The following is a 24666-nucleotide window of genomic DNA, read 5'->3' as shown; positions in this document are numbered from 1 at the left end:
GATGGCCCGAAATGGTAAACTGTGTCAAAATTTGGGGGACGGAGGTAGTAACATTTTTACCCAACCATATGCGCCAAACCCGCTTGATGGTCAATGGAAGTGTCGAATCATGGTTAAGGGGTAAGCCTGAGAAACTGTCACTCATACGTTAAAATAGCATGTTTGTTTGTTTATGAAGAACAGATGCATTTCTCTAGTCTCTTGAGATATTTTTGCATCTACTGTTTACTTATTTTATGACATGAGTGAACTATAAAAATAGTACTTGGACTATGGGTTTATCTCGCTTATGGTCTCTGAACTTTAAAAATATCGTCAGTAGTCACTGGACTAAGGATTTATCTCGAAATTGGTCATTTTGGCTTCTTTTGGTACGAAAATGCCCTTTTGGGGGGGTTTGGGCAATTTGGTCTTTTTTCATTTTTAACATTTTAAATATGATATTATTTCAGTTATGTACTAAATCTGATATTACTTCAAAATTATCATTCTTCTTTTCTTTTGTCATCCTTCACTTTATTTCTTTATTTCAATATTAGATTTAATTTTACAAAATTTTAAATATTAATTTTTAAATATCAATAAAAAATTTTTAATAAATTTTTTTAATTATAAAATTGATTAAATAACAAAAATTAATAGTCATAATCAATAGATCATATAACACGATTTATTCTGAAATAAATATGCATCTAATGTAAGATTAATATAATTTTCATTTATTAATTTGAAAACAATCAAAATTTATTAGAAAATTTCAACAAAAATACTCCTATATAAAATTTTTAGTAGAATCAAATTTTTAGTCAACTTCATAATATTCAATCACAAGCCATTATAACAACCGAATGAAGGCTAAATAAAATAGCCCTTAATTTTCCATCATGATTAATATTATTTTTTTATACTTTTTCAATTCAGCTGAATATTATATTAAATAAAAAAATTAATAGTTTTAATTAAAAATTATTGATATTTAAAAATCGAAATTTAAAATTTAATTTTATAAAATTAAATCTAATATTGAAATAAAAAAACAAAGTGAATGATGGCAAAATAGAAGAAGAATGATAATTTTGAAATAATATCAAATTTAGTACTCCCTCCGTCCCAAGGTATTAGACCAACTTTCCTTTTTGGGATGTCCCAACACATTAAACTCATTTCCTTTTTTAGCAAAAAGCATCTATCTTATTTTATTCTCCACCTACTTTTTTCTCTCTTCTCTCCCCTACTTTTTCCCTCTCTCATACTTTACTCTCTCCACTTTAACTATTTAAATATCAATTCCTTAAATCATGTGTCCAAAAGAAGTGAGTCTAATACTCCGGGGCGGAGGGAGTACATAACTGAATTAATATCATATTTAAAATGTTAAAAGTGTAAAAAGACCAAATTGCTCAAACCCCTCAAAAGGGCATTTTCGTACCAAAAAAGCCAAAATGACCAATTTCGAGATAAATCCTTAGTCTAGGAACTACTGGCGATAGTTTTAAAGTCCAGGGACTATGGACGAGATAAACCCATAGTCCGAGGACCATTTTTGTAGTTCACTCTTATCACATAGATAGTCACACGATAGGGATGGCCTTGCACACCGGGCCAATCCTATTATGGCCGAGGCCCGATACAAATCTCTTGGAACTACAACTACGGGCCAGCTGGCCGAGCCATAGGATTTGATGGACTGAACAACCCTGATATCGTGGCTAGAGACCCTATTATCTCATTTAAGACCGCGTTGTGGTTCTGGATGAACAATGTACACTCGCTTATCATATCCGGGCAGGGCTTCGGGGCCAGTATCCGCGCCATCAACGGAAATCTTGAATGCAACGGCGCGAATCAGGCTACTGTGACTTGTGACTGCTAGGGTTAATTACTACACACGCTATTGCAGCCAACTCGGAGTTTGTCCCGGACCTAATCTCCGTTGCTAGAAGAGGAGAGATCGTTGGAATAAATCAAGTTTGATGAATAAGAGAATGTAATAAAACTGCGTGATAATAAATAAATGTTTGTGTACTATTAATACAATTATGAAATAATATGTCCGTGTTGACCTATGAGACTAAGTTGGGTCGTGTTGACTTCAATGTTGACTTGAAATATATACTTGAAAATTTATATGGCGTTTGGAATAATAGAATTATCCAATTCGTCTTTCAGTTTTCTTTTGTTTAAGATTGTATTGCATTGAATATCCTGGTTATTGTGTTGTAAAGCCCAAAGACCATTCCTATTTAAGAAAAATTCATTCACACACTGCCTCAGAATGATACTAGAAAAAATACTAAAAAAGTAGACACACAGGAAATTAGGAATCATATGTTTATAGATACACTAGAAGAGAGTTTTACAGTGATTCAAGCACACCTAATCATAACCAAACATACATGGGTATTACAGTGATTCAAGCACACCTACAACCTCAGACATTTTTGGTCTTAATCTTGGTTCTTCACTCAGACATTGTAGACTTATCTTGGCAACTTCATATGCTTGTTTGGGAGGGTAATTACCCTCTAATCTGCTATCCACAATTTGCACTAGTCCTTTTTTGCCATTCAAATGTCGTTTTGCCCAAGCGCTCAGAACATGCTCTCCTGCAGGTCGATTGGGGTCAATAAATCGACGCCCTGATATTAACTGAAGCAAAACAGCTCCAAAATCATACACATCACATCTTGTGGTCAAGTGACCTGTTCATAAAAAACAGAAGCTCAGAAAATATTTGAGCTGAGTTTGTGCACAAGGTGAGTAGAAACTGTGTTTGTTTATTTTTCAGCACAAATTATTCTTTTCATTTAGCAAAAGGACAACAAGTTGGGATGCAAGAACCTGTTGCCATGTACTCCGGAGCAGCATATCCGTATGCACCCTTAACTCGTGTTGATACATGAGTCCTGTCACGGATAGAACCATCTTTTGCAATGCCAAAGCCCGACAACTTGGTATTGAAGTCCTGCAATCCTCATTCAAAACCAAAATTTAGTTTATGACTATCCATGAAAACAGTTTAGAAAACCAGAGCAATTAAAAAACTTGGCCAAGCCAAACTTACGCCATCTAAAAGAATGTAGTTACTCTTAATATCTCGATGTATGACCGGTATTTCCAAGTCATGCAAGAATGAAATAGCTCTTGCAGCACCTATAGCCACTTTGACTCTTGTTTCCCAATCGAGGGAGTTATGCTCTCCTACCAAAACACAAGAACTGACATTTATGAGCATCAAAATCCACATTGTAAAGAGTAACACCTAAATCGCAACGGATAAGCACATATTTTTTTGAGACAGAGGAAGCATTATTTTATCTACTAGGCTATGTTCAAGAGGAACATCTCCCAACAATATTTACTTAAAAACAGTTAGATGTTAAGGGCCTTAAGGCAGTCATATTTACTTCGGAACAAATGGTTGTCCAAGCTTCCTTTGCACATGTACTCATACACCAGAATCTGGTTTTTTGCGCTGAAGCTATATCCAACAAGTTTGATCAAATTCGGGTGGCGGAGTTGACTCAAGTAATGTACTTTATCCTGCAACATTTTTGTATGGTTGGTAAACATTACACTGTGCAACAAAGGACTAAAGAGAAGTTGGGGGAAGAAACACCAACCAGTAACTCCTTATTTCCTTGAAAACTTTCATGATTCATCTTCTTGATAGCAACGATAATTCCACATCCAGGCTTCGTTGCAGTAAGACGTTGTTCATGGACCCATCCTTTATAAACAAAACCAAATGCTCCTTCCCCCAACAACATGCTCGGGTGAAAGTTTTTGGTAGCTTTTTTTAACTCTCCATACTCTATGGCCATCACATTACGGGAGACGAAAGTTTCCCGAGTAGAAAGATCTGTAGGATCGAGCCTCTCACCGGAATTTCTACAATCTTATCAAGATCATAAGAGAATTTTCATGAAAAATTGTACTATGTCATCAAATATAGAGGCAAGGAAGCTTTGAAATTCCAGATCTAGACTATATAAATGGACTAAAAATAGGTCAGTTCATGAAATGACAAATTTATTTCATATAACTTGAGGAGTATAAGTGAAGAATTGATAATCTTCCATGAGAATGGAGCTTTGGTATTGGCAAACACTTGATTCTTAGAAGTGCTAATTACAATTTATGACCACATCTTCAACATATTCTCTTTGGTTTAAGCATATGCTACAACATAAAGCCCAATTCAAAATACTTTGATCCACTAAAATATACTACTACAAATTAACAAATTAATACTTGCTGTTAACAGTAAACCAGTAAAAATTGCAGCGGAGATCAGCACAACGGAGATATGAACAAAATAATACAGAATTTATTTATCAAAAAAAAAAAAAAAATTCTAAAACTCTTCATTAATGTAAAATTATCTCAGTCATATAAGACTATTTAACCCGATACTATAATGATCAGCTAAATGTTTTACTACCTCCGTCCACGAAAATTCGTCCGGGTTTGACCGGGCACGGGTTTTAAGAAATGTAATGGAAAGTGAATTGAAAAAGTTAGTGGATTGTGGGTCCTACTTTTATATATTAGTTTTATAATAAAATGTGAGTAGGAATGAGTTAGTGGAATATGAGGTCCACTACCAAAAATGGTAAAAGTAAAATGGGACAAATTTTGGGGGACGGACGGAAATGGAAAAGTGGGACGAATTTTCGTGGACGGAGGTAGTATTCAGGAAAAGGCAAAAGCAATAAGCAAGAGATATCCTTTCCCATAATCACCATGAATCATACACTATCCCAAAAAAATTGTGAAGTTCATAACAAAATAGAAGTCATGAGAAGAGTATTCATAACAAAATTTAAACAATCTGATTTTGGTAAAATTAGTTTCATTGTAACAAAATCCAAGCCAAAATGCAATCAACCTCATTATCATGTTTGAGATAATAAAATAGGACACGGAAATGGAGTGGTTGAATACCGCGAGGAACATCGGAATCAAAGCTGGGACGTGCACTGAAATCAGTTGAAATTGAGGTGCTGAAGCTTTCGCAGTGCGCAAGCCACCGGAACTCTTCTCTCTTGAGAACAGCTCCAACCAACTTCTCCCAGTTATCATAGTTCCTCGACATTGAATCTCAATATCTTCTTTGGACGACTAAGCGTCAAAGTGTTCATAACTGAGTCTCAGAAAAAAACAGAGTAGAGGTTCTCTGTAATTTCATGGATGCTGCTGAAATCCAAATTATTTTTAATTTTAATTTTAATTTATTACAACGTTCAAATCCATATCAATATATATTTATCAAAATATATAAAAAGACAAAAATAAAGAAATTTGTATGTAATAACTAAGATCATTTAATTTGCTCACTCTACCAATTTAATGAAATGACAAATGAGTGAGTAGTTAATTTTTAATAATAATAAAAATAAATTTGAATAACAACATGAATTACTTAATTTAATTCAATCTAATCCTCCGTAGGAGTATTATTCCAGAACCTTGACCTTCACTCTAAAAAAAAATTATCAGCTCAAGAATGAATGGACACTAGTTTGATCTTTATATTGTAATTATAGTTCTAGAATTAAATGACCTTTTCTCAATCTATAACATTATTTAATATTAAATGCTTTTTGTAATGTTATTATAGAGATATATAGCAAGTGAAGATGAAATCAAAGATATGATATGAGGTTGAATACAATCACTGGTGCTAATGCGAGAAAAGAAATAGTACATGTTTACATGAGTTTGAGTGAGAAGACATGATTGATAAAATAATTTAATTTAATTTAATTTAATTATAAATACTTTAATTACATAGGTTATATATATTCCTCGTGAAAACAATAATTACTCATCAAAAGCAATTTGGCATAAGCCAAACTCCATTTTTTTTTTATGAAAGAGTATGAAAAATTTTCATTAAATCAAAATTTAAGAGGGTTAATTACTACACACGCTATTGTAGCCAAATCGGAGTTAGTCCCGGACCTAATCTCCGTTGCTAGGAGAGGACAGATCTTTGGAACAAATCAAGTTTGATGAATAAGAGAATGTAATAAAACTGTGTGAGAATAAATAAATGTTTGTATACTATTTATAAAACTAGTATTATCATCAGTGCTTTGCACGGGCCAAATTTCAACTTATTGATTACACATTCTCAATAAATGTTTGTGTACTATACTACTATATAGTATATATGTCCTGGTCTGGGTCATGTTGACATAATTATTGACTTGAATATTTCTCTCTCTTCGGATATTTATTATTAGGCGTTTGGAGCGGCTTGTAGACTCGATAGCATTGAATGTGAAGGCAGCTTCATTTCACCTTGAAATTAAACAAATCGTTTTCATTGAATGACGATTCTAGTTTTAATATAGGTTAAACAAATCGTTTTTAAAAATAATGGATAAAGTAATGTAGGTTAGCAAGCTCTATACATATAACTAGTAGTTTCTTTTAAAAAAATTAGAGATAAACTTTATAACTCCGTCCCATTATAAGTGATGCGTATTCCTTTTCTCATTATGAGTGCATTTTATATCAAAAAAGCAACACTATCTCTTTTATTTGTTCATTTCTCCTATTTTTTCTCTTTTTATTTAACCATTAAACACCACCATTTAAAAAACATGTGCCCAAATTACTATGGTATTTTTAATGTGTTTATCTTTTGGGCTATCATGGACCGACACAAAAATAAGTTGTACTGGACTACTGGTGGATCAGCACTTTGGACTTGGTGCCTTTTGGGCCGGGCCGGAAGTGTTTAGAGGGAAGATACCAGCCGATCTTTTGTGGGTCATACTCCCTCCATTCCATAGTAATAGAATTATTTTGTCATTTTGGTACGTTCCATAGTAATACTCATTTCTCTTTTTAGTAAGAGTCAACACATTTTTCCACACCAACTTTACTCTCTTACTTTTTTATCTATTTATCTCTCTACCTTTTTCATTTTCCACTTTATTCTTTAGGTTACTTAACTCACCTAATACAATTTTTCTTAAGAGCATCCTCATGCGTGCTCTTAGCTAAGGACCCGGACCCACTTTTACTCCTTGTCCTTAGCTAAGAGCACAACACCCACATCTGTGCTCTTAGCTAAGAACAAGCTCAAGGGTCCGACAATTCTATTATTTAATTTAAATAATAACATTTCCACAATATTAAAATGCATTAAAAATACCCGGAATACTATTACAAATTACAAAATAATTAAAAATTACATAATTAAAATCCTAAAAATTAAAAATTACATAATAAAAATCCTAAAAATTAAAAATTACATAATTAAAATCCATAAAATTAAAAAGACTAACTACTCGTTGCCGAATTTCTCCCAAATGTGATTGACTAGATCTTTTTGTAGCTCAGTGTGGGCTCTTGTATTGCGCATTGTGTGTCTTCTTACGATCCTCTCGTTCACCGTCGTATGCACACCTCGGCGTGGGGGAGACCTCGTGGTTGAGCTTCCAGCTTCATCCTTGTCGTAAAAGTTAGCCGCCCTCGGTCCTTCGTCAGCTATAATCATGTTATGCAAGATAATACACGTGTACATGATGTCGGCGATATTCTTAACGTACCAAAGCCGAGAAGGGGATGAAACAACCGTTGACAATCGTCGGTGGTGGGTGCCTGACTCGAATTATTTTTAACACGAGAAATACCCGCAAGTGTACGGGGCTATCATAGCATAGGCAAGTCAAGAGTATCGTATCCACGAAGACAAATTGTGTAACTCAAGTACCACGAACCGATTTTGACTACTATCTAGAGAATCCGGAAAGGTTGGTTTTGATTTTGAAAAAAACGAATAAACATAAACAAGCTAAAAGCACGCAACAAAGAAAAGTTTCAAATAAGAGAACACGGTAGAGCCTTGGATCCAACTACAACGAACACGATGCGAACAATTCAATAACTTCGATTACCCAATTAAAGTCTCTAGGATTACTAGGAAAGCCGCTAGTCTAGACTAAGCCCTCTCTCGAGTGCACTTAACCAGTTGATCAATCATTAATATTGAAGTCTCCTTCTAATACTTAACAATTAACTCCTTAAAACAAAAGGCTCAAGCCCTCACTCTAGAATTCCTTCTCTCGAATGTAAATTATCTAGGTGTTGTTCATTCTTTTATCAATCCTAATTGGGTATCTCTCGATTACTCAAACTAGGACAACAAACCCAATTGGTAGCTAAGTAATTGAATTGAAAAGGCACAAGAACGAAACAAAGAAAACACAAGAGCAAAGGTAATCAACAGTTCTTGAATTAATCAAAAGCATTCATTGTAGTCTTCACCAAAACTCTACAAAAGATTTAGCTACTCATATTCAATGCAAATTCACAAGAGAAATCCATAGAAAGAGATTTGAACATAGTAAACTAATAAAAATACTCCCAAGGGTGAATTGAATGGGCAAATCGTCTTCGTCTTCAAACTTGTTGATGAATCGGACTCTTTGTCGCTTCAATCTGCTCTCAAAGGTGGAAACTGCTTCTGGGGGCGTGTGGAAAGTGTGCTGGAGTTGAACCCTAGGTCCTATTTATACCCGGGGCGAAAATAGAAGAATTTCAGCAGTTACGAGCAATTCGCCCGGCCGGGCGATTCTTGAGTAACAAAACGCCCGACCGGGCGTTCTTCTTAACATACGGATTGTGCAAAACGCCCGGTCACTGAGGATACGCCCGGGTCGGAAGGACAAACGCCCGGTCTGGAGCATAAAAACGCCCGGCCTCCTGCTTTGGTACCAGTTTCGTCTGTTTCCACCTGTTGTGACTACAAAAACTCGACAAACTCATCAAAACACTAAAATAAAGGATCATAGATGAAAACTCAAGTAAAGTGCTACAAAATACTCAATTATGCACTTTCAAACATCCTACACACTTGCTAAACTACGAGTTTATCAGTGCCCAAAGGAATTCCTCGCCGAAAGCAGAACGAACGCCGTCGCAAAAACTCTTGAGGCATAGGATTCCAGTTGACTCACCGACATGCAAATACTCGTCGAAGAGGTCAGCCGTTTGCCCAGTAGCAAGTTGTCGGATGGCACAAGTACACTTTTGCAACGCCGAGAGACTTTGCCGACCGGTTGCGTCTGCACCTTCTTGAAAGTATTCAACACGGGTGGACAATGTGTTGACAATACGCATAAACAACCGTTTTGACATGCGAAAACGGCGCCGAAAATAATCTTTTGGATACAGCGGCTGGTCGGAAAAATAGTCAGCAACGAGCCTTTCGTGGGCTCCCTCTCGATCACGAGGGATGTAGCGACGTTTTGCTCTAGTTGGTTGAGGAGGAGGAACAGGGGTATTGGCGGCGACATAGGCTTCATAGGCAGCACGATATTGTTCATAATATTCTTGTTCTTCGCGCTCCGCTTCCGCAATGAGATCGGTGAAATCCATTTTTGAATTTTTTAGAGAGGGTTTGGGTGAGAGAGGAAGATGTAGATGATTTAGTATGAAAAAGTATGAATGAGATATAATTTGATGTGAAAAGTGGATGATAAATGTGTGTATTTATAGATGATTTTGGGATATAAAAAAAATCACAAAAATCCAAAAAAAAACCTCCATAAACGGATCTATTTTTTGGGAATCCAAATATATATATTTTTTTTAATTTTTGGTATTATTTCGAATTAGTTATGATTTTTTTTTTAAAATAAAGAAAGAAAAATCGAATTTGCCAACGGCTGCTCAGCGGCACGGACGGACAGCTCGCAGCAGCGGACGAGCTCGTCCTTGCCGCCGGCACGGACGGACGGAGTTTTGAGCACTGTTGCGGATGCTCTAATTTCCTTGCCAAAAGAAACGCCTCTGATTACTATGAAATGGAGGGTATAAGTTATATAATTGCTAGTAGACGTTGACTAGACTTACGAACGCGGTCTTCAACCTTTTCAACTAACTTAATTTCCGCCAAATTTAATGCGCTAGAGAAACTGAATCGGCATTTCATCAAACAGATGAAGAAGATCAAATGATCTCCCAAATATTTCCCCTCTTCTGCAGAATCCGATTTTAATAATTTGGTTCAAAGCTGAAGAGAGATGCTGTCGTCGCCGCGAGACAACTGGGAGAGGCTGGTGGCGGCGGTGGTGAAGAGAGAAGAAATATGGCAACTCTGCCACCAAAACTCCTTCACCACCATTTCATCTAACAGTCAAAGACCTTCTAATTCCAGTGAAGAAATTATCAGGTGGATTATTTTCTGTTCATCTCAATTTTGGGTGTAAATTGCATGTTTATGACTGATAGCTAAATTTGAATTCATTTCAGAATCTCGAGGAATAGTTTGAAGAGTGATTTCGTGCCACCGCAGCAGCGTGAAGCTCAGCTTGCTAGCAGTTCTGGCATTGAAGGTTTGTCTACAACCGCTTGATAGCTCGATTTAGAATCGTTGGTGGCATTAGAATTTAGAATGATCTCTCAATTGAATTACCTACTAAAAATGGAAGTTAACTAATTTTGGTGGACGATCCAAATTGGCAAAAGTAGACTATTTTTTAGGATGGATGGAATATCGTATAAGAAACTAAAGAAGGAAGTAGATGAAGATTCTTAGATTGATTAGCTAACTACTGTTTTAGGTGTGTTCTCTCTGGTAGTAAATTGATCATGAGAGATATGGGAAAATATTAGTATCACTCTGTTTTTTTATCATATATTCTGTAGGGTGGAAAAATGGAAAACAATTGTAGTGAAAAGGGGGGAGGGGGAAAGGTTGCTCGGGCCGGAGGAAAATTATCGGACACGTGAAAAGAGTGGGAAAATGATGAAAGTACATGTTTTATTCTCTTTTTTCCATGCACCGTTAGTGTTTTAAGTTGTCATTATGAGTATATTAGAACTCTTGAAGTTTTCAAACAAATTTCTTTAAAGTTTAGGGGATATTTGAACTGTGACATCAACCTCACACTGGCTATTTTGAACTGGTATTTGAGAGTTTTCTTGAACTCTGTTCCTAAAATTTTGATTTTAAGTTGAACTATAAGCTAAGTAGTATAATTGCAGCTAGGAAAAATGCTTCTGGACCTTTTACAAGGAGGCTGTTTTCTGCTGTGCCTTGGAGAAGGAAACCGAAGGACTATGCTCTGGATGAAGCTTTGGTTGGAATTCCTGGTTAGTTTCAAAATAGCTTGAAATGAGCTTTTCATACATATGTCATCTAGCGATACAGATATAGTAACTTAATTCTCTTAAATTGTTTATGAAGAGGATCATTTTGGACTTCGGAGCTTTTCCCTACACGAGCTACTCACTGCAACAGACAATTTTAGCCAATTAAACATCCTTGGACGTGGTGGATTTAGTACGGTGTATAAAGGTAGACTGGCAGATGGCACTTTAGTGGCGGTTAAAAGACTACACATTGGTGCAAGCATTGGGATAGAATTGGAAATTACAAGCATTGCTGCACATTGCAATGTAATCCGTGCTCGTGGGTTTTGCATTGATAAAAAAGAGCAGATTCTTGTTTATCCTTACATGTCTAATGGAAGTGTAGCGTCCTGTTTGAGAGGTAAACTCATATTCATTAGTGCTCAAGTTTTCTTTGATAAGGATATTATGATTCATTGAGCACTCAGAGTGGCATTTTTGCAGACTGTTAGAATCTATGTATAAGTTCTTTCTTTTTTACACTCTTTATGCCATGTAGTAGTTGGCAGAAAATTAAATTATTGTTAGACAGTTTGTATTATATTATGCTGCTGTTTTAGAATTTTTTTGTGTATACTCTGTGTTCCTAATAAACTTACTGACTCCAGAAAGAAAAGAGGCACAGCCTCCACTCGACTGGAAAGTGAGAAAAGGGATAGCACTGGGTGCTGCAAAGGGTCTAGCCTACTTGTATTATGAATGCCTAAGGAAATTTATTCATCGTGATGTTAAAGCTGCGAATATATTGTTGGATGAAGACTTCAAAGCAGTTGTAGCTGATTTCAGCTTGGCTGTGGATTGCGACAATGGTGACATTGTTGCTCCGGTAAAAGGTACAATTGCTCATATTGCTCCTGAACACTTTGCTACTGGTAAGTGTTCAGTGAAAACTGATGTTTTTGGTTATGGAGTATTTCTTCTTGAGCTCATCACAGCAAAAAAAAGTTATGGTCTTTCTCGGGGTGCCAGTGAAAGTGATGCGGTGTTACTTAATATGGTGAGTCTTGGCTCTCAACTCATTCTAGTAATACGCTGTTTAGAAGGATTATGTTTCTCCAAAATGTGCACATATCTAAGAGTTCAGATGTACGGACATCATGGAGATTAGCTTAAAGAGCTGCTAACTGATTGAAAGCTAAAACACTTTAATGAAATGACATAAAAGACTATTGAGATGAATTTAAGCAATAATTCTTCTTATGATCCTTGTTTACTAATTCATATTTAAATTAGCGTTTGTGTACGATACTATTATATTCTCCAAACCCCTTAGAACATGCTATAATAAGGCATTTATGACGTCTTCTCCCTACTGGTTTCTTTTGATTGAAATCGATATTTACAACTCTATACCAGGTGAAGGCAAGTTATAAGGAGGGACAATGGAAAACCATGATTGATGCAGACCTCCAATGGTATATGGTTGATGAAGAGGTGGGAGAGTTGTTGCAAATAGCTCTGATCTGCACACAAACTGATCCAGAGTTACGTCCAACAATGTTAGAAGTTGTAAGGATGCTAGAAGTTGGAAATGGCTTTTTTGAGAGGTGGGAAGAGTGTGAGATAGATTTCACTGACAAGAATTTTGAAGTTGCACATCTTAGGAGGTTTACCATACATGAAGTGATGGCTGCAACAGAGGACTTTAGCAAGAAAATTATAAGTAGAGATGGTTTTAATATGATCTACACAGGCTGTTTGGTTGGTTCGCGAGTTGCTGTTAAGAGATACAATTCACAGTCTCTAGAATATTATTTCAAAAAAGAGTTAGACATTGGCAGAATTTGTTTGCATCCAAAACTTGTTCATGTGATTGGATTTTGCCATACACCAGAAGAGCGGCTGCTTGTTTTCCGCTTGATGGTCCACGGAAGTGTCGAATCATGGCTAAGCGGTAAGCTTGTTATTCATATGTTAAAATAGCATGTTTGTATGTTTACGAAGAACAGAGCCATTCCTCTAGTCTCTTTAGATATATTTGCATCTTATGTCTATAACTAATTTAAGAGGTTATTTTATTATAATAGGTTCTCATTGTCTAAGATTATATATCATGGTGGTACATGGTCATGATTTTGAGAATTGTTCCGTTTTCTTATGTTATGCACTGTATTTCAATACGTATGTCGCATTTCTGATAAGCCTGCTGAATGATTTCAGGGAGAGATGAATCATGCCCTCCTCTCACTTGGCGAAAGAGAAGAAACATAGCACTTGGTGCTGCAAGGGGTCTAGCTTATTTGCATGATACATGTCAAAGGAAAATCATCCATCGCGATGTCAAAGCTGCAAATATATTGTTAGATGATAACTTTGAAGCAGTTGTTGCTGACTTCAAGTTGGCTAAATTCGTGGACTACGGCAGGACTCATATTACCACAACTGTAGCAGGGACAATTGGCCATATAGCTCCCGAGTGCCTTGCTAGTGGCAAGTGTTCGGATAAAACTGATGTTTTTGGCTATGGAGCCTTTCTGCTTGAGCTCATCACAGGGAAGAGAACTATCGATCTTCTTGACATAGCTGATGATGGAGACATGATGTGTGCTGATTGGGTTAGTCTTGCCTTCTATGTTTATTCTATGAATTCTAAGTGCGTGTTTATTTTTTATCCCTAGGGATTATATAATGAGGCATATGTTCATCACTTAAAGTAACGATCACAAACTCATTGCTTCCTTTCGTTATACCTCAAAGCAAACGCACCCTTTTGGTAGGGGAGAGGAATTTCTTGAGATGATTTAGCCATGTTTAATATTTTCACTGCCAAACACAGCTCATACATCTAATCTCAGGTAAAAAGAAATTACGAAGATAGAAGATGGGAATCGATGGTTGACAAATATGGTGGAGATGATTCCATGGAGGCAGTGGTGAAGCAGCTGGTGAATATAGCTGTTCTCTGCACACAATACGACCCAGACAAACGTCCAAGGATGTCGGATGTGGTAAGGATGTTGGAATCTGGTGGTGGCTCGGCTGAGTGGTCTGAGGAAGAAGTCAGAAAAGAAGAGTATCCTCTCAACATTTATCCCAATTCCGAGTTGATAGGTGGTAATGACATTTATAGTTCTGGTTTAGACGAAGTTCTATCTGGGCCAAGATGATCATGCTATTTTATTTCAATCATCATGTACTTAATTGATTGCATTACATTTGATGTGTTTGATGTACTGTGTAATAAATTTCTATTAGCCTATACAATAGTATGACACTAGTATTATGAGTATAAAAAGAGAAATTGCAAACTCTGTTGCTTCTATCCGGCAGAGTTGTCAAAACTGGCCCGACCCAAGCTTATTCGAGCCATGGTCATTTTTGGGAGTGTCTCAACTTAAGCTTTCTCCAACCACAAAAAGTACTATTAGAGTGTGTTCATAAAACTCAATATGCATACTTGAACTGTGCATTATATGTCATTCTATATTTTAACTTCCATTTGTTACTTGAATATTCAACCTCTATTTGATGTTACTATTGTAGTTTCATATGACAAGGGTAGTTATACTACTCACTAAATTCAACAAAATAAAACCAAACAAGACTTGGAATAATATCTAAATTGATGAAAAGTCAAAGCCAATTTATTCTAATATGCATACTTTCTCTTGCATTGGCATAGTGGCATTCCATTCATCTAAATTGCTGAAAAGTCAATAGGCACATTCATTTCTATTTCGCAGCAATTTCTGAGAAGAAAGCTATCAATTTCAGTTGAATTTGCATTGCATTACATTTAAATTATGGCAACTGGGAGAGAGACTGGAGCAATGTTGGTTGTATACTATAAGGTGAAAGATGTCATATTCGTCGTCTCGGGACAACTGGGAGAGGCTGGTGACAGCAGTGGTGAAGAGAGAGCAGATATGGCAACTCTGTCATCAAAACTCCATCTCCACCATTGATTCTGATTACACCGACGTAACTCTCAGGTAATTGCAAGTTAACTTTGTAAGTCTCAGATAACAGTACTGACAGTTATTTCAGTTAATCTTTCAGTTTTTCAAGTCTGAGATCTGTTTCCTCATCATCTCATCAACTTCCAGTTATAAATGACTCTATCATCGAAGGTTAGTTTTGTGATTTTATATATATCGGTCGTTGATTGATTGATGCATAGACGTAGTCTACAACTATTAGATAGATGGAAGCTTTGAAAAATGAGATGTGGTTTAAATTTTTGTTAGTAGAAACACACAGAAAATGTCAATGGCAAACATGTCATAAGCTCAAAAATCTTGAAGAGAACAGAGCATAACGAGTTAAACTACTTGTCATAAACATCTAAGTTATATGCTTCTAAATAATAATCAATTGTTGTTCTTTTGCATCCCATATTCATAGTTCTTTTCTTTGCTAAACAAGCGTTAGTGTAGATGGAAAACAAGGATGTGGTAGTAAATTTATTTCTCTGTTATCTGTCCGAGTTCATAAATTCAGATCTGAAGTTGTGAGAAAGGGACTATAATTTTGTTAGGACAGAGAGAGTAACATCAAAAGAAAGAAAAAAAAAGTTTCAATAAATTTGTAAGTTCTATTTGACAAAGTAACCATTGCAGATAGGAAAAATGCTTCTAAAACTATATCACGGAAGCTATTTTCTGCTCTGCGTTGGAAAAGGAAACCAAAGGACGATCTGCGTGAAGGTTTGGTTGACATTCCCGGTTAGTTGACTTGCTGTATGCATGTATTGCATATTGTGTATTCCATATAGCTATGTAGACACATTTTGAATACCGGCTTAGTAACTTATTTATTTTCGACTGCTGATGAAGAGTATGATGGACTTGAGAGCTTTTCCCTACTTGAGCTAGTCGTTGCAACAGACAATTTTAGCAACAGAAATGTCATTGGACGTGGTGCGCATGGTACAGTATATAAAGGTCGACTGTACAATGGCTCTTTAGTGGCAGTTAAAAGATTACAACAAGAAGTTATCGAGGCAGAACTAGAGATGGCTAGCCTTGTAATACATCGTAATGTAATCAAACTTATTGGATTTTGCATTACACAAGAAGAACAGCTGCTTGTTTATCCTTTCATGCAGAATGGAAGTGTGGCATCATGCTTAAAAAGTAAGCTTCATCAACTCCTTTACGTGCTTATTTTTGTTATATGATTGTATGTCTTCGGTATTTTTTATATAATGCTGATGTGTGAACTAAATGCCTCTAGGGACACAGCCTACACTTGGCTGGCCAGTTAGAAACTCGATAGCACTCGGGGTTGCAAACGGTCTAGCTTATTTGCATGAAGAATGCATCAGAGGTATCATTCATCGCGATGTTAAAGCTGCAAATATATTGTTGGATGAGAACTTTAGTGTAGTCTTGGCTGACTTCACCTTGGCCAAATTCATGGACTGCCGCGATGATGGTGTAGTAAAAGGTACAATTGGTCATATAGCCCCCGAGTACTTCTCCACCGGTAAGTGTACAGAGAAAGCCGATGTTTTTAGCTATGGGATCTTTCTTCTTGAGCTCATCACAGGACAGAATATTCTTTCTCTTCATCAGCTCGCCAATACTCACAAGATGAGGTTACTCGAGATGGTAAGCATTATATTGTTAAAGAATTGATTTTAGTGTTGCTTCTTTCATAAATGTGCTCAAATACTCAAAGCATATTCAAATTTTATAGGTATATACAATTTACAATGGGAAAAACTTTGAAGTGATGGTTGATTCAAGTCTTGAAGGAAATTTTGTAGAAGAAGAGGTGGAGAAGTTGTTTCAGTTAGTTCTCAGCTGCACACAAGATGATCCAGATGAACGTCCCACGATGTTGGAAATTGTGAGAATGATCGATGGCCTAGACGATAGGTGGAAAGAATTCTTATCACATGGTTTTGGAAGTGACATTTTCCTTAGAAAGAATATGATAGAAACCCCTGTCCCCTTCTGGCCCTCTCGGTACAGAATGGATGTTGATGGATAGCTCTTCTTTCACTGTGGCAGAAGAACTATCCAGTCCCAGATGATTTCAGGAAAGTGCTTCAGTTTTCATGATTTCTTCTCATCGTCTGAATCGTAAAAAAGAAGGGCCTGCCAAAACAACGAGCATCTTTTATAAATGTGAAGGAATGTGCTGGAAAAGTTAGTAGAATGTCATCGATGTACTGTGTATTAAATTTCTATAAGCCTATATAATAGTATGAGACTAGTTGCAAACTCTGTTGCTTCTATCCGGCAAAGTTGTCAAAACTGGCCCGACCCAGTCTTATTCGAACCATGGTTATTTTAGGGAGGGTCTCAACCTGAGCTCTCTCCAACCACGAAAAGTACTACTACTAGAGTACGTTCATGTACGGGCTGATTTGGGCTAGCACACTAGCCGAAAACTAATACTTTTTGGGTCAGGTCGGGATGGCTAAGCTTCGGTGTATTGGTAAAGGAATTCATTGGGGGGCAGCTTTAGTTTCATATTTCAACTTTTATTCGTTACTTGAATACTCAACCTCTATTTGATGTTACTGCTGTAGTTTCATATAACGAGGGTAGTTTTAATACTCACTGAAATCAATAAATTAAAATCATACAAGACTTGGGAATAATATCTACATTGATGAAAAGATAAAGCCTTATTACTTTTTCTGGCATTGGCATAGTCACACTCCACTAATTTATAAATTGCTGTAAAGTTAAAAAGGTACATTCATTTAATTTCTGAGAAGGCTTGCAATTTCATCTGAATTTGCAACTGGGAGAGACTGGTGCAGTGTTCTCTGTATACTATAAGGTGAAAGATGTCATATTCGTCATCTCGGGACAACTGGGAGAGGCTGGTGACAGCAGTGGTGAAGAGAGAGCAGATATGGCAACTCTGTCATCAAAACTCCATCTCCACCATTGCTTCTGATTATACCGACGTAACTCTCAGGTAATTGCAAGTTAACTTTGCAAGTGTCTAGTTTTTCAGATAACATAACTGACAGTTATTTAAGTTAATCTTTCAGTTTTTCAAGTGTGAGACCTGTTTCCACAGCATCTCATCAACTTTCAGTTATAAACGACTCTATCATCGAAGGTTAGTTTGAGATTTTATATATTTTGATTGATGCATAGATGTAGTCTTACAACTATTAGATTTTAAATTTTGTCTTAGTAGAAACACACAGAAAATCCCAAAGGCAATCATGTCATAAGCTCCAATATCGTAGTCCTTCTTTGTGAAACGAGCGTTAGATTATCTTTTTTCCTTAATGTACTCTTACGTAAAGATTTTTGTAATTCATAATCTTTCAGTTTAGATGGAAAACAAGGATGTGGTAGTAAATTTAGTCTCTGTTACCTTTCCAAGTGCATAAATACATATCTGAAACAGAGAGAGTAACATCGGTCTGAAAAGAAGGAAAAAATGGTAACAATAATTTGACAAAGTAGCCATTGCAGATAGGAAAAATGCTTCTAAAACTATATCGCGGAACCTATTTTCTGCTCTGCGTTGGAAAAGGAAAGCAAAGGACTGTGGTCTGCACAAAGGTTTGGTTGGCATTCCGGGTTAGTTGCAAATAAGCTTGCTGTATACATATTGCATATAGCTATATAGACACATGTTGAATGCCGGCGTAGTAACTTAATTGTTTCTGACTACTGATAAAGAGTATGATGGACTTGAGAGCTTTTCCCTACACGAGCTACTCGGTGCAACAAACAATTTTAGCAAAGAAAATGTCATTGGACGTGGTGGCCAAGGTACAGTATATAGAGGTGTACTGAAAGATGGCTCTGTAGTGGCTGTTAAAAAATTAAAACAAGTGATCGAGTTACAACTAGAAATGGAGTGCCTTGTAAAACATCGTAATGTAATCGAACTTATTGGGTTTTGCGTTACACAAGAAGAACAGCTGCTTGTTTATCCTTTCATGCAGAATGGAAGTGTGGCATCATGCTTAAGAAGTAAGCTCACTCAACTCCTATTATGTAGTACTGTATTACTTATTTTGGTACATAATTGGTTATTTCTTCAACTCTTTAACAGGTGATGTGTGTGATGTGTGGACACGTAAACTTTACTGGCCAGTTAGAAACTCAATAGCACTCGCGGTTGCAAAAGGTTTAGCTTATTTGCATGACGAATGCGCCAGAACTATCATTCACCGCGATGTTAAAGCTGCAAATATATTGTTGAATGAGGACTTTGAAGTAGTCTTGGCTGACTTCTCCTTGGCCAAATTCGCGGACTGCCGTGATGATGGTGCCATAAAAGGGACGCTTGGTCATATAGCCCCCGAGTACCTCACCACCAGTAAGTGTACAAAGAAATCCGATGTTTTTAGCTATGGGATTTTTCTTCTTGAGCTCATCACTGGACAAAATATTCCTCATCTTAGTAAGCTCGCCAACGATGACGATACCTTTTTACTGGATGTGGTAAGTCATAGCTATACCCAGTATGTATACAAAGTTAAACGACTTGATCCTAGTGTTGCTTCTTTCATAAATGTGCTCAAATACTCTTTGAATCAATCATACACATTTATAATTTTGTATACATAATTTTATAGGTGTATACAATGTACGAGGCGAAAAAATTTGAAGTGATGGTTGATTCAAGTTTGGAAAGAGATTTTGTAAAAGAAGAGGTGGAAAAGCTGTTTCAGTTAGTTCTCATCTGCACACTAGATGATCCACATGAACGCCCAACGATGTCGGAAGTTGTGAGAATGATCGAAGATGGCGAAGGCGATGAGAGGTGGGAAAAATTCTTATGGCATAGAAAATTTGTAACCCCTGGGAGTGGTGTCCTTACCAATGCAGGATGGATGATGTTTGATAGTTGTTCTTTGACTATGGCTGAGGAACTATCCAACCCCAGATGAATCAGGCAAGCACTTCAGCTTTTTGCAATGAAACCACCTTATTTCGACTCCCGTAAACTACATTGTTTTTGTTCGATTTCTCTTATATTGCAACCAAATTTTAAGTTAATGTGAAATAGTACTAAATTTCGACCAAAAATTGTGGTATTATAGACCAATATAGCCCAAAGAGAAACAATGAAAGAGATGCTGGTTAAATCATAAATAAAGAGACCATGCCCTATCTCAGAAATCCATCAAAATGCTAAAGAAAATCATTACAAAATTAGGACATTAAAGTTCATAAAAATGATGAAGTAAATGGATAACCATTATTGATTCTATTCATAGACTAAAGTGAAACGAAGCTTCCTCTATACTCAACAATCCCATCCATGGCAATAACTCTGCGACAATCATACATAAAGTCTGTGATGGATTGCACGCAGATTCATCTGCGTGCACTATAATCATACACAAAAACACTGGATTTGTGCATGAAAAACACACAACTAGTCCTGCAGAGAGGTACCTCCTCAGAGCCCGAGAGGGGTACTCGTACGTTCGTCACATGATTCCAACTCAGTTCACTTCCTTCACATCTCGATTCATAAATCTTCACTGAGTTATCACTTCCACGAATCTGGAATTTAAAGTGACGGAACAAGTGCTCATCTTCGGCAAAAATCTGAGAGTATAATCTGCGGGTGCTGCCAACAATATTAGTATAAGTATAAGTATTATCTTCAGGCAACGTGATTTCACGAAACACTTCATTCTTCATATCGAAGCTTAATATCTTCTGCACATCTCCTTCCACCCTTTTCACATATGCGTACCAGTGAACAAAGTAGCCATTCTTGCACGCGGATTTAATGGGAATAACAAAGTCAAAACGTAGACCATCAATGATGACGTCTCCCAACTCCTTCCAAGAATCCGTACTTTTTGAGTACACTTGGGCATGTAAAGAGCGGTGTTCGTGACATGACAAAAACTGCACTACTTTGTAATCTTTGTCGAAACCAATTGCAACCTCTCGGGAGTATATTTTACACGAGGAGTTGGAAGGTTAGATGGCGTAAGTGGGAGAAGTTTGAGTTCCCCTAGAAACGGATTGCATATGGCTATGGGCACCTTACATTTAGTTGGGTTAATGCAGATTAGACCCTTAACTGCGTCAACTAGCCTAAGTGATAAGACGTTAAAACAGTCGAATTTATACGCCAATAGCGACTTCCGATCCCATTGAAGCTTTACCGACAGTTCCTTTTGCACTCGATGTCCAACATTGGGAAAAGTGACTTGCAGACATACCTTGTCTTGTTCGTTGGAATGAGCAAGTTGTAGATAAACCGTGTCGTTTGGTTTGTTGTTGTCGTTGTTGCGAGTGTGCAGTTTTTGAAAACGCTGTGAATCGATGAGATTGCCCCAGGTTTTGCAGACAGCTCGGAATCTCATGAGGGATTGTACGGGCAGACACAACAGAATCTCTGGCATAATATCATAGTTCATTGCAATGTGTTTGATTGTAATGGAAAAGTACTCAAAGAAGAGAATGGTGCTATTGATGAAGTCTTGATACATATATGATATATAAATAACTAGGGTTTGTTGGCCTAATTCGGTATATGTTTCCATAATTTGAAATTCATAATTTAGTTGATATTTTTAATAAGGAACTATTAATAATACCATATAGTATGTCAAAAGATTCAAAACAAGGAAAGAGTGAATATATGGAAAGAAGAAGATTTTTTCTCTACACAAGAAAAGGAAATTAGAATAAAGAAAACAAAATAAAAAAAAAGGTAAAAATCCGCGTGTAAGTGCAAAGATAAGTTCATAATAGGGTTAATTGTATTATACAATCCGAACTTTGGAGCTATTTGCAAAATATTCTGAATTTTATAAATTACACAAAAAAAAAAACAGCTCAAATTTAATTATTATAGTTATAAAAATATTCCAAACTTCATAAAAAATATCCATTGGTGAGCGATGTTGCTCGAAAATTTGGAGCAAGCTTGCATGCTCGGTATCCATTCCATCAAACGTCGTTTTGAGTCGAGTGGCTTTAGCTCTACTCGGAAACCCAAAAATCGAGCTGACGAGTCTGTGTCGAGCAATCCAACCCCATGTCTATATTATAATTAGTGGTATAAATTGATGAATCTAATTATTATACGTAGAAATGAAATGAGATAAATACTACTCCAAGTGAACATATCAAAATGTGAAATGAAACTAGTAACAAAATATTTGAGGTATGTTCATATTTGGGTTGGTTTGGGCTAGCCTACGTACTAGCCCAAGGCTAATACTTTTTGGGCCGAGTTAGGGCAGCCCAGATCTGTTGGGCCCATTCATTATTGAGTGCTGGATATACTATTCACAAACTCTAAATGGAACAAACTGAATTTTAAATTGATGAAAAGTCAAAGACTGCTAATTTTATAATACTAACATTTTCTCACTCTATTCCTTTTATGGAGGAGGAGGGAGATTTAATTTTCTACTCATTTACTTTGTATTAGGGACATTTGTTTCTCACTCTATTAAGAGCATCCGCAGCAGTAGCAGGGACGCTGCTCGTCCGTCCGTACTGCTGAGCACGTTGCCGTCCGTCCGCCGCTGGACCTCGTCCGTCCGTGCCAGTGGCACGGCGCTGCTCTTAGCTAAGAGCACGTCCGTGCCGCTGAGCAGCCCTACGTGGCACGCTCTGATTGGCCAACGGCTATGCCGTTGGCAAATTCATTTTTTTATTTTATTTTTTAAAAAAATTCAAAATTTAATTAAAAAAATGTTTTTAAATAAAACAAATATTATTCCCACTTCCCAAAAAAATTATATCCGCTTTCTACCCACTTTTAATTTATTTTTCAATTTTTTTTTCCCAAAATTCACATTTTCATCTATAAATACCTCCACTTCAACACAAAAAAAAATCACATTCTCATCTATTCTATCATCATTCATCTACATTCTCTCATCTTTTTTCCTCATACTCTCTCATCTAAATTCCCACCACACTACACAATGTCCGGCTCCGGCGATCACCCATTCGACAATCGCTTGGAACCACGATTGGTTCGACTCCAAGGCTAGATATAGTCCGGAAACCCAATTTACGGCCCCTTCTCAAACTCAAGGTTCGCAAACTCCGGGTGGCTACCGTCCTTACCTGTTGCACGACCTAAACGCCCCCGGGTTCGGGTGGGCTCCCGAACCCGGATCGGGAGGGAGCAATAGCTCTACTCCTACTCCTCCTGTTCGAGGCACCCGCACCCCGTACACTCCGGTGAGATGATAGCGATGTTCGAAGCCTACTTGGCAGTCTCCGAAGATCCAGACGTCGGCACGAACCAAACCGAGGAAACTTATTGGTGACGCATCACTCGCCTCTACAATGAAACCCGGCCGGCGGGAACCATCTATCGCAATGATAGTATGGTTCGCAATTGCATCTGCAGATGCAACGAGGCAATCAGGAAGTTCCAGGATTTACCTCCGGGAAGAGCGGTCGGCGGGGAGCGGCACGAACGAGCTCGACATCATCACTGCCGCCTTGGCGGCATACCAACGGGAGGAGTTCAAACCGTTCAAGTACCTCGATTGTTGGCAGGAGGGGCGCCAACATCCAAAGTATAGGGGCGGCATAGCAGCATCCTCCTCCAGCTCCTCCAGCAAACGGTCCAGGCCGGTTGCCCTATCCGACGGCGTCTCCGATGATGTGGCTACCCAGCTTGCCTGAGTTAACTTGGGTAGCCCGACGCTGGCCCGAGCAGTTCCCGCCGGCAAGGAAGGAAGAAGGCGGCGGCCAACCGCCCCCGCCGACGCGCCTCGACTCCATCCGCCGCCGGCCCGGCCCCCGCCCCTGCCGCCCCCGCTCCCTTTGTGCCTCCTCCACCCCCGAAAAAAAACGTTGTGGGCCATCTTGAGTCAACTCTATATGAACGGTACGTCTCGGATGACTCCGGATCAACTTGCAACACATGAGCAAATGATCCGGGGTCTCAAGAGGCAATTGGGGATAGAGGACTAGTCTCCCACATGTGTAATTTTTAATTTGTAGGATTTTAATTATGTATTTTTAATTTTCTAGGATTTTAATTATGTATTTTTATTTTTTAGTATTTTAATTATGTAATTTTTTATTTTTTAGGATTTTAATTATGTAATTTTTATTTTTTAATGTATTTTTATAATGTAGAAATATTTTTAATAATTGGAGTATTTAAATTGAATAATAGAATGGTGGGACCCTTGAGCTTGTCCTTAGCTAAGAGCACAGATGTGGGTGTTGTGCTCTTAGCTAAGAACAAGGAGTAAAAGTGGATCCGGGCCCACCTCCGTGCTCTTAGCTAAGAGCACGGATGGGGATGCTCTAAAGGTATGTTGTCACTTTAAATGTTGTCGTCAACTTAACATATCCCTCATACTATATATCAAAAGAGTAGTGATTTAGAGACATAATGTCTCCAAGCCATAATAACATTGTGACTAATTTACCCTAACATTAAAGTATTAAATAGATATGTACCTAATTAAGGAAAATTTAACCAAATTAATTATTCTTATCTAAATGCATATATGTTAATTGGAGATAAACTTAATCATGCAACTAGAGTAATGAATTTAAAATTTTTTCAATCAAAACCATTCTTGTCGTGTAAATTTTTAAAACAATTAATTAAAAAATCAGTAAT

At 37.2% G+C, this 24666-nt stretch overlaps 5 protein-coding genes across 10 annotated transcripts; 3 read left to right on the top strand and 2 right to left on the bottom strand.

The window, feature by feature from the left end:
• Positions 1-2317: 2317 nt before the first annotated feature.
• Positions 2318-5173, bottom strand: LOC125207536 (putative serine/threonine-protein kinase PBL3). Its single transcript, XM_048106923.2, has 6 exons — positions 4948-5173; positions 3624-3898; positions 3408-3543; positions 3065-3201; positions 2842-2965; positions 2318-2702 (listed from the first exon to the last, which is right to left on the bottom strand). Exons 1-6 carry the CDS (start codon positions 5096-5098, stop codon positions 2404-2406), a joined length of 1122 nt encoding a protein of 373 aa, XP_047962880.1. The 5' UTR covers positions 5099-5173; the 3' UTR covers positions 2318-2403.
• A 4720-nt stretch (positions 5174-9893) lies between these two features.
• LOC125213869 (uncharacterized) lies at positions 9894-15000 on the top strand. 6 transcript variants are annotated; one of them, XM_089064689.1, is made up of 9 exons: positions 9894-10195; positions 10276-10358; positions 11011-11118; positions 11213-11518; positions 11766-12154; positions 12514-13051; positions 13318-13712; positions 13953-14211; positions 14872-15000. In XM_089064689.1, exons 1-9 carry the CDS (start codon positions 10047-10049, stop codon positions 14895-14897), a joined length of 2253 nt encoding a protein of 750 aa, XP_088920815.1. In that variant the 5' UTR covers positions 9894-10046; the 3' UTR covers positions 14898-15000. The 6 variants fall into 6 exon arrangements, with proteins under 6 accessions (XP_088920815.1, XP_088920816.1, XP_088920814.1 ...); XM_089064690.1 differs by having other exon boundaries at positions 13953-14208; positions 14872-14998; XM_089064688.1 differs by having other exon boundaries at positions 13953-14208; positions 14841-14967.
• Positions 14956-17327, top strand: LOC125213900 (BRASSINOSTEROID INSENSITIVE 1-associated receptor kinase 1-like). The gene is made up of 6 exons (XM_048114693.2): positions 14956-15089; positions 15157-15227; positions 15717-15821; positions 15933-16232; positions 16333-16709; positions 16798-17327. The coding sequence occupies exons 1-6, from the start codon at positions 14956-14958 to the stop codon at positions 17092-17094; spliced, it is 1284 nt and encodes a 427-aa protein (XP_047970650.1). The 3' UTR covers positions 17095-17327.
• Positions 17328-17710: 383 nt separating this feature from the next.
• LOC125207512 (BRASSINOSTEROID INSENSITIVE 1-associated receptor kinase 1-like) lies at positions 17711-20111 on the top strand. The gene is made up of 6 exons (XM_048106892.2): positions 17711-18036; positions 18113-18183; positions 18549-18656; positions 18759-19055; positions 19138-19529; positions 19664-20111. The coding sequence occupies exons 1-6, from the start codon at positions 17903-17905 to the stop codon at positions 19976-19978; spliced, it is 1317 nt and encodes a 438-aa protein (XP_047962849.1). The 5' UTR covers positions 17711-17902; the 3' UTR covers positions 19979-20111.
• Positions 20112-20408: 297 nt separating this feature from the next.
• On the bottom strand, positions 20409-21472 carry LOC125207479 (uncharacterized). Its single transcript, XM_048106850.1, has 2 exons — positions 21100-21472; positions 20409-20914 (listed from the first exon to the last, which is right to left on the bottom strand). Exons 1-2 carry the CDS (start codon positions 21470-21472, stop codon positions 20409-20411), a joined length of 879 nt encoding a protein of 292 aa, XP_047962807.1.
• Positions 21473-24666: the final 3194 nt, after the last annotated feature.

Source organism: Salvia hispanica, chromosome 2, assembly GCF_029641045.1.
Source record: "Salvia hispanica isolate PSC_SH4W2 chromosome 2, Shi_PSC_v1, whole genome shotgun sequence".
In the NCBI taxonomy this organism is placed as follows: Eukaryota; Viridiplantae; Streptophyta; class Magnoliopsida; order Lamiales; family Lamiaceae; genus Salvia; species Salvia hispanica.
Note: the sequence above shows the minus strand (reverse complement) of the source record. Positions and strands in the feature narration are given on the sequence as shown.